We start from the raw sequence: 10237 nt of genomic DNA on the forward strand, positions 1-10237 counted from the left end.
ATTAATTTGGAAAGCGTGATAAAATTACGCGTCGATCGGTGTAATTAATGTTAGTTTTAATTTAATCTTTCTACTTTTAACTAGCTTATCCAATGCCCCCGGGGCATTCGTTAGCATTTTCCATAAAAAGAACCGGTTTATAATTGTATTACTTTTTTGCAATTTAAAATGGTTGTATTATTACTCCGTAAAAAAAGAACCGGCTAATAGTTATTTGTTGTAATACGCATCGTATGCGTAAAATGAACAGATTAAGGATACCGCCAAATATCACCATTTAGCTTCTCATGCAAGAGTAAATATCGCCGCTCAAAACCTCATGCTCGATTAGACGTTTCACTGAATGTTTAATATATCGAGTAAACACTGTTCATGCAAGGGTACTATAAATCCCCGCATAATCTGAAGGAAATATACACAATAATTATCGAAGTGTCTAAAAACTTTCTTTTGATCTCTTTGAAATCCTTTGTTGTAAAACAATATTAGTTTTTTGCAATTTTTCCAAATTAAAATTACTACAAATAATACGTAGGAAATAAAATTATCCAAGTTCCAACAAAAATAGAAAGTCTTTTTTTTTTTTAATTAAAAACCCAATTTTTAATTTTTTTTTTAAAAAAACCTTAGTTAAAGCCTTCTCTCTCCAACTAACCATAGTTAAGTTTAGGCCAAATGCTTCCCCACCAACCAATAGTCCAATACCACCCCTTTTATATTTGAAAATCAACTCTCCATTTTAGAAATTTCCGTCACATTTTCCGGAGGACGGAACTCTGATAACTCACCCAAACTACACACACCACCAACACAAATCTCGAGGAGAGAGAAAAACCCTCAAAAAAACCTTCAATCTTCTTCAATGGCGGTTTCCAGCAGCTGCTGCGCTAGGGTTTTTCCCCCATTTGAGTGCCGCTCTGAGCCTGAATTCTCCGCTACCTTGAAACCCGACATCCCTTCCTCAAACGCCGGTAAATACCGCCGGACTTTCGCCGGAATTGGCGGGAGTTCGTTTTCCGGTACTAGCGGTCTTTCTTCGATGATCTTGCGGTTTCCTCCGAACTTTGTGCGGCAGTTGAGTACCAAGGCTCGCCGGAACTGTAGCAACATCGGTGTTGCGCAAATTGTTGCGGCTTCATGGTCGAACAAAGAGGGTGATTTTAGCGGTGTTCCGGCGGCTACTGCCGTCGACGCCGCTGCCATCGCCGCCGTCGAAATCGTGAATGATTCGTCGGAGGTTGATGATGCTGTTGATGTACTTGGTGATTGTAAAACTAACAGTGATGGTGATGGTGGTGTAGAGTTTTCTTCTTACGATTTTTTGAGCTCTGATGGAAGTCTTGCTATTCATGCTGGTATAATTCCTTAATTTATTCAATCATTTTTGGTTATTTATTGATTGAGATATTTTTTTTTAAAGGTTTAATTTGGATTGTACTATGTTTGTGAAAATTATATTTGATATTTCTATAAATAAATAAATTAATACACTATTGATTAATGAGTGTGTTCATACTTGCTAGTTGATGTTGTAGATCTCTCTTGTTGATTTATTATTAGGGTGTAGGTGTTTCGGGTTTTAGATAAACCCCACCAATTTTATTTTGTCGAAATAAGGAAGCAATAAACAGAATGATAAATGGTGTGAGGAATTGAATATGGTGTTTAGTTTTGTTGCAATTATATTGTGTGTGGCTAGCTGAAGTGTTGATGTCGTGCAGGTGAACGATTAGGGCGCGGCATAGTTACTGATGCGATTACTACTCCAGTAGTTAACACCTCTGCATACTTCTTTAAGAAAACTGCTGATCTTCTTGATTTCAAGGTATTAATCTTTGGCTTTCATTGTTCAAGTTGTTTGGTTGATACATTACTGGTTTTTTTGGTGGGAGAATAGTTCTGATTGGTGTAGGATTTAGTTATTGTGAAAGGGTGATCTTTTTTGGGGTATGCTGCAGTAGTTTATTTGGGTTCATTTGTATTTTACATCAATTATCTCGCTATGTAGGAGGGGCGTCAAACAAGTTTTGAGTATGGTCGGTATGGTAATCCTACATCACAGGTTTTGGAAGAGAAGCTTAGGTTTGTCTTTCTATCAATCTACTGCGTTGTTTTTAATCCTTGCTTATTTAGTTTGTGGAATGTCGATCTAATTGTTTATAATGTGACAGTGCACTTGAAGGAGCTGAATCAACAATGTTATTGGCATCTGGAATGTGTGCAAGTATTGTCATGATGTTGGCTCTGGTTCCTGCCGGAGGCCATATTGTGACTACTACTGATTGCTACCGCAAGACCAGAATGTTTATTGAGAATTTCCTCCCAAAAATGGGAATCAAGGTAAATTCTTTGCTATCCATATAAATGTATATAGTTTTCTCCTTATTTTTTATTTTTGTGGAAGAATCATAATTACTTTGTATTTGGTTGTGAATCAAATATGATGTTTTGTCATGCTGTGCTTATTTCAACTTTGCATTTTGGTCTTTTGGAGCTCTGTATGATTTGGGAGATACCGGTAGACCATTTATAAGTAGAATGAAATGTTTTAACTTTCGATTTTTAAAATGGGATTTAATAATAGTGATTGAAAGTATAATCTTGCCTCGAATGTCATTGATGTTTCTAGATCATGCAAGGTGATGTGCTATATACATGTTCAATCTGTAAGGGCTGTCACTTGATTGTCATTTTTGATCTATTTCAATTCTAAGTATCAAGCTGCTGGTTGTATATAGTGTTGTTACTAGATGAGGTTTTATTGGTGCTCATTGTGTGCTCTTTTTTTTCCACTAACTGTAGGCAACAGTCATTGACCCTGCTGATGTTGAAGGCCTGATGTCTGCATTGGATCAGAATAATGTAAGTAGTAATCAGGGAAACTTTGGCCCTTGGTAATGCTGATTGTCATTGTCATTGTGTGAAATTATAAAACATTGATGTTGGATGTAAGACAAATCTAACAAGATCTAATGTATATAACCATTGATGGTTGAAGTATGTGAATAGTGTCAAAGTTGGATACTACTGAAAAGGGGGAGCAAGTATGTAGTTCAAGAGATGAAGATATTAACAACATGATATGGTGTTTCGCAGGTGACTCTTTTCTTCACAGAGTCTCCGACCAATCCATTTCTTAGATGTGTTGACATTAAGCTGGTATCAGATCTTTGCCATAAGAAAGGAACTTTGGTCTGCATTGATGGAACATTTGCCAGCCCGCTTAACCAGAAGGCCCTAGCCCTGGGTGCTGATCTTGTTGTGCACTCAATGACAAAATTCATTGGGGGACATAATGATGTATGTTGACTCTTACTTTGGATTTGATCATATAGAGAATTGGTGCTTTGGTTTTTGTTTCTGATATATACATTTGAAATGTGAATATTTGCAGGTGCTTGGTGGTTGCATCAGTGGCTCACTAAATTTGATATCTGCAATACGCAATATGCATCACATTCTTGGCGGAACTCTTAACCCAGTAAGTATCTTTGCTGAAATTTTTTACTTTTCTTATTTTAGCTCTTGTTATTCATGGTTATGTGAGATTCATGCTTTTGTATTTCTTGTATTATTGTAGCTTTTGACTTTCTTAAGCCTATCATATTGGAAGTCAGTGGATGTGCACACTGAGAGTAAATTGTATCATAATTATTACCTATTATGAATTGAATTTGTTGGGCTCTGCCACCCTTCAGTTCTCATGGTTTGGATTTACTTTTGTCCAGAATGCCGCGTACCTGATCATTCGTGGTATGAAGACCCTACATCTTCGTGTACAGCAGCAGAATACTACCGCAATGAGGATGGCCGAAGTTTTAGAGGCACATCCTAAGGTAATTAAGTTGGTTTATTGTTTTGGTTATGTGACTTATATCAGGTGGAACCTTGTGTCCTCTAGGTCTTCTGTATAGCTTTGGTTCTATTATACGTTATAGTGGCCCTCATATCTATTTTCATGTGTTATGTTAAAACTTATCTTACAGACAAGTGTTTTTGTATGCAACATCTTTTCTCCACAAGATTGTCTAGATACCTTGGTAAAAGTTACTCATGGAGGCTTTTGCTTACTAAAAAAATTTGCTGTCTTATTATGCTAATTTGAGGGAGGCTAGTTTTCATCAGACCCTTTACTGACAAGAGTCTTATACTGACCACCGCTTCTATACAAGGCTCTCATGCTCTTGAGGTTGAACTTTGACTACTTATATCTCTTAAAATATGTTCATAGAAATACTAGAACTATGTTAGATACCTATCTTTCTCATGGCAATGTTTTCAGCAAAGCTTTTATCAGTTGGGCAGAAGGGTCCTTTATTTATTCTGGCTGTGTTGAAAGAAGGATTGGGTGTAGAATAACATCATCAGCTTGCTTATGTTGTAGACCTTTGGTTCAACATGCAAACATATCATTAACACTTCCTTAAACTGCTTTGTGTTTTCATGGTAGAAACTTGCTAGTCTCTTGTTCTTACTGTATGGACTATTGATTTTTGCATGTGAAGTACCTAAACTAGTATTGTGGCAGCATTAAATATGGGGCTATTGCCCTCTAAAGATAATCAAGTATAGGCATGTATACTATTTAATATTTTACTGTCATCTATGCCTGTGCTGTATTTGTCTGGTGAATTGATGTTCATCAGTTCTATGATAGGTTTCTGAAATTCTTTGAGAGGTTCAGAACTAACTAGACAATATTGGCAGGTGAAGCGTGTTTATTATCCAGGCCTTCCTAGTCACCCTGAGCATGAGCTGGCTAAAAGGCAAATGACTGGTTTTGGTGGAGTGGTTAGTTTTGAGGTGAGTGGTTCAGTTCCGCACTGTTTATTGATATTTGGCAAATTTGTTCCTGCACTGTTGCCCTCATTGCAGTTACATCTGAGTTTGAAATGACATTCTATCCTTTATATTGCAGATTGATGGTGATCTGCATGACACAATTAAATTTGTTGATGCATTGAAGATTGCTTATATCGCTCCATCATTTGGAGGCTGTGAAAGCATTGTCGATCAGCCCGCAATCATGTCTTACTGGTGCGTATGCCTTTTCTTTACGTTTTTTTTTCTTGGAAAGTAACGGACCAGAATAAAGAGAGTTGATTTGTCATGTTATCATTTTCCTAAGACTACTAGATTGCCAATTGCTCGAAAGTTGTCAAGTTGAAGAGAAATCACTAAAAATTGATAGCCTGTTGTGTGGTATTCTTAGGATTTAGTCCTACTTGTGTCATTATAAGTAGTTACACGCTGATGTGTAATATGATGGTCCCTCCACTTAGGCCTTGGACCACCTTGTTGCTATGATTTTATATAAGCCGACACCAGTGTTTCAATGTCAATTATATGTTCAAAAGCTGCTATTTTCCTTATTTAAATTTATTTTTCGAGATTTGGAAATATTTGATGAATTAAATTTAATTGAAGCAGAAAATAGTTACAAAAGCATATTGCTACAAAAGGGACCAAAGTAGCTTTTTTTTCCCCTTATTTCATTGTCTTTATTTGGGGCAAATTTATTATTTGCATCTAGAACCAACTATCCTTAATAATTTAGGGATGTATACTTGACTGTTAGTACCTTCTTAGATTGTTGTCATTATGTGGAAGAGTTTATGTTCGCAGCATATTCGGAGTACATGATAAGTTAACCATGTCAATTTATATGATTGTGGAGGTCAATTTTGCTTTGTTTGGTTGATTGACTGACCATCTCATTGCATTTATTTTTGAAAAACAGGGATCTTAGTCAATCTGAGAGGCTAGCATATGGTATCTCAGACAACTTGATTCGATTCAGTTTTGGAGTTGAGGACTTTGAGGATTTGAAGGCAGATATGCTTCAAGCTCTAGAGGCTATTTAAGGCGCAAATTCTTGCTTTTTTTTTTTTTTTTTTTTTTTAATACAGTACCTTGTTTGTTTTTAGGATGCTTTTTCATCCCCTAAAGATTTCTCTTCATTGCGGTTGGTGATTCATTTATATGATTCCCGATTTTCCCAATGTAACATTGTATTTGCTTATTTCATAAGAAACTATTCATTTTCGTTGTTATTTGCTGTTGCTCTTTGTTCCCCGTCTATTAGTCAAGTTCTCATGGTGGCAACTGGCAAGATTTGAGGTTTTGGATTTTGATTGAGAATTTCTCTTCAATTTATTTTAGAAAATTTCTCATGGTGGCAACTGGCAAGATTTGAGGTTTTGGATTTTGATTGAGAATTTCTCTTCAATTTATTTTAGAAAATTGCGCAATCAATGTACGTATTTTTTACCTGACTTTATCGCATAAATAAATTTAAGACGTGCTTTCTTGCCCTTGTCTTTTCCAATTTGCAAAAATATAGGTCTTTTGTTCTTTTAGCATTATTTGAAAAACCACGGATTCCTAATACTTTTTGGAGATGAGATTGAGAGAAAGAGAAGAGAGAAACCATGTGATGTGAAAGAGATAGATAAAAGAAAAGTGACTTGTCTAATTTGAAATCTATACTAATCTATTAAAATGCGTGCTTAAGAAGAGATTTGAACACTTAACTTCTTAAAAAAAAAAACATTGTTTAACCACCTAGGCTAATTGTCACTTACGTTCTAATTTTGCACAAAAATAAATTATTAATAATATACCATAAAAAAAAAAAAGTAAAAACACATACTTGCTCCGTTGTTATTTAGTTGCAACACACCCCTTTGGCACGCATGTTAAGGAATATATTAGACTAGGTAAACGGATAAATTAAATTACAAAATTTTAACACCTATTAGAAGAAGGAAAAATTGCCCGGAATAATCCCACCTTTGGGCCGTCCGCCCACAATAATCCCACCTTTGGATTATTTTTTAATAATCCGACCTTTATATCCAATCCGCTCAAAATGGTCCCGGGTGACCAGTAACCGATTGAAAAGGTAATTTTTTTTTAATTTTTTAAATATACACGTGTCATAACTTGATTCGTCCAAAATAATAAAAAAAATTAGTATTAAAAAAGTAAAAGCATATAAAAATAAATAAATAAATAAATAAATAAATAAAAAACAACCACCTAAGCCACACCACAACCACCACCATCTCCACCACCACCCTAACCCAAACCCTAGAACTACCACCTCACCCAGACCGGAAACCACCGCTTCACCCAGACCCGTATCCACTGCCGCCTAGAACCGACTGATATCCCAACCCAACCCAAAACCCTATCGAAAATCAAAACCCACCACACTAGCTAGATGAATTGAGGTCGCGCGACCTGACTTGAGGTCGGGAAACTGACGGCGCGGCCGTAAAAGGGACAGGGAACGGCGGCGTGGCCGTAAAGACGGGGAATGGGGAGGTTGTTGGTGGTTCAGGAAAAGCTCGCCTAGTCGCCTATGCCTGGATTTCGTGGGGAAGGGAACTTGTTGGTAGTTCAGGGGAGGGGTCGTCGCAACGCCAGGGTGTTGGGGTTGGAGGCTGGTGCTTTCGTGATGGAGTTTGGTTTCGAACGTGGTGGGGGAAGGGGGAGGGAGGTCGGGATCGGGACGGGGAATGGTTTCGAAGGTGTTTGGTGGTTTAAGGGGAGGGATACGGTGGTCGGCGCGTTCAGGGGGAGGGGTACGACGGTCGAGGCCTGGGTTTTCGAGGGCGACGTTGCTTGGTTTCGTGAGGGAGGAGGCAGGTTGGTGCTTCAGGCAAGGGAGTTCAGGCCGACGCCGGCGTCAGCGCTGTTGCTGGGGGTCCTGGTGACCGGAGCTACGGGGCAGAGGTGTCAGCGGCAGCAGGAAAGGCTTGGGGTGGTGGTGCTTTTATAAATAATCATTACTTTTATTATTTTTTTCTTTTAATTGTTTTAATAACTATTTTATTTATTTATTTATTTATTTATTTATTTATTTATTTTGACAAATAACAGGCCAACACGTGTCAAGTAACTTGTTATAACAGGTTACATGACCTGTTGGGACCATTTAAAGCGGATTAGGGGTAAAGGTGGGATTATATAAAAATAATCCAAAGGTGGGATTATTTTTAGCCGACGACCTAAAGGTGGGATTATTCTGGGAAATTTTTCCTTAGAAGAAAGGGATAAGTTGTTAGGGTTTAAATTTCATAGCTTAATTCATTCGTGTACCTAGTTTAATCACCTCATCGATAAGCGTGATAAAAGGTGTGTTGCAAGTATAAAAAAACAGAGGATGTACAAACTATTAATTATTTTTTAAAAAAAATTAGTAGTTGTACAATTATAAAAGTAGCAACTTAGGGCATTACTTGAGCTATTTACTAGTGTTTTATTTCTTTTTTTTTAAAAAAAAATTTAAAAAGTAATACATTTAATTTTAGAGTAACTAGGGTGTAAACGCGCGCAATGCGCATGCCATAACTATCCATATTCGGGAAGTTATTTCGATTTAGCTTTATGTCATAACTTTATTTGTCGGTATGGTAAATAAGAGAAATTATATAAAAAAAATTTTAGGGGTAGAAATGTAATCACACTATTCTTAAGAGTTAAAAAAAAAGAGGTAATAAACATATATTACTAAGGGCAAATAAGTAAAAAAAACATTTTAGATAGTATAATTGTCCAAATACTATTCATAAGAGTATACACAAACTTTTTAAAAGGTAATAAAGAAAGACGATGGATCTAAAAAGATACGGAAGAAGTAATTAAGCTTTATTATAATTTTACTCTTTTTTGTTCTAATCTAGTTCATGTAGTAGCACTATATCAATATCTATCTATCTATATTATATACTAAAGTAATCCCCATAATTATTCCAAATTACACATATCATTACCTAAAAAAAAATGTCCAGCTAAAAAGTTTGTTACTTCTTTTATTTTATTGAGAGAAGGTTGTTTAGTTTAGCGGTTTAGCCTTATATTTAGGGTAGGGAATGATGCACAACCATAATTATTTAAATAAAATTAAAAAGTGTTAGTAAAGAATAAAAGATTTACGTAATACTATAAAATACTACTTACTTGAGAATAAGTGTAAGCTTTAATATTAAAAATATTGAATTATTATTACTTTGTACTCCTTCCTTCTCACATAACTTGTACTATAAAGTATCACAATATAATGTTTATTATAATTATTTATTTATTTATTTCTATTTTATTTTACAAATAATAATTTCGTTTTATATTTTTTTTAATAAACGAGTAACTAAAGTATTATTGTACTGTAAAATCGTGCACAAAACATGTTACAAACTAGTTCACCATTATTTTTTGCTTTTGAAACCCTTTGGAGGGTAATTAACAACCGCAAGCTAAGTAATCTATAATCTATAATATTATTAAAACATAAAGGGGTAACATGGTGACGACATGTGTTACTCTTATAGCATAATGCGGTCTATGACATGTCGCCATGCCCAAATAAGGAGGTTCCCGCAAAGAGGGAGCCCAAGTTAATATTTGAGATTAACATTTCAGTTTATCTCTTCTCAGAACTTTATGTATTAATTTTTGTGTCACTTTATAATTTCACTTTTATTATTTATAAAAAATAAAAGAAAAACAATTTATTGTGAGAAGAGATATATTTACAGATTTATCTCATAAATCAACTTGAATTTTTTGGCAAATAAGTATTTGGACCATGTTTAAACTCTTACACCCCTTGAAATTTCCATCTTTTATTACCATTATTGTCCAATAAAGTGGACAATTATTTCACATTAATTCAACATAAATAAATTTTTTTTTACTTTATTGTCTTTGTTGCTTTTATTCCACAATAATGTCAGTTTTTACTTAACATTCAATCAAAAAATTAAAAAAAAAATTAAAAAAATAAAAATAAAAATTACAAACTTGAGGTAAATTTTTCATTTTTTTCTTAAATAATATCCGAGGCATTACCCAGGCCACAAACTAATCAGTCTAACACATTAACTCCATCTAGGGGAATGACACAAGCCTTCAAACCTTTTCTCTATAACTCCATTTTTTCTATATCTCTCTCCTTACCTTTGGTTTAAGATTCATCCAATTCTTAATCCCAAATCCATCGCCTATTTCCTCCTAAGGTTGTCAAAAGCTGATATAACACGATAACCCAACACAAATCTGACTCGAAATAAGTGGATTTGGGTCAATAAGTCTCGACCCGTTTAAATAGTTAGGTTGACACAAACCCGACATAAAATTAAACGGATTTGGTTTGGGCTTCAAGCCGAAATCAACACGTGTAATACAATTACATAAATTGTTTGAATGTCAATGAATTAGCTCAAACTCGACA

The 10237-nt window shown here is 35.2% G+C and overlaps 1 protein-coding gene across 1 annotated transcript; it reads left to right on the forward strand.

Annotated features, from left to right (window-relative positions):
• Positions 1–722: 722 nt before the first annotated feature.
• Positions 723–6173, forward strand: LOC110688988 (cystathionine gamma-synthase 1, chloroplastic-like). The gene is made up of 11 exons (XM_021865731.1): positions 723–1355; positions 1722–1825; positions 2009–2082; positions 2172–2340; positions 2803–2862; positions 3097–3300; positions 3395–3481; positions 3729–3836; positions 4708–4803; positions 4919–5037; positions 5741–6173. Exons 1-11 carry the CDS (start codon positions 863–865, stop codon positions 5862–5864), a joined length of 1638 nt encoding a protein of 545 aa, XP_021721423.1. The 5' UTR covers positions 723–862; the 3' UTR covers positions 5865–6173.
• Positions 6174–10237: the final 4064 nt, after the last annotated feature.

The sequence above is a fragment of the Chenopodium quinoa genome, unplaced genomic scaffold (genome assembly GCF_001683475.1).
Source record: "Chenopodium quinoa cultivar QQ74 unplaced genomic scaffold, ASM168347v1, whole genome shotgun sequence".
Lineage (NCBI taxonomy): Eukaryota > Viridiplantae > Streptophyta > Magnoliopsida > Caryophyllales > Amaranthaceae > Chenopodium > Chenopodium quinoa.

Bases quoted from the DNA above. Each gene is read 5' to 3' on its own strand.
- LOC110688988 (XM_021865731.1), top strand. From the start codon at position 863: ATGGCGGTTTCCAGCAGCTGCTGCGCTAGGGTTTTTCCCCCATTTGAG. The intron at 1,826-2,008 runs GTATTAATCTTT...CTCGCTATGTAG, and splicing joins CTGATCTTCTTGATTTCAAG to GAGGGGCGTCAAACAAGTTT. The intron at 2,083-2,171 runs GTTTGTCTTTCT...ATAATGTGACAG, and splicing joins GTTTTGGAAGAGAAGCTTAG to TGCACTTGAAGGAGCTGAAT.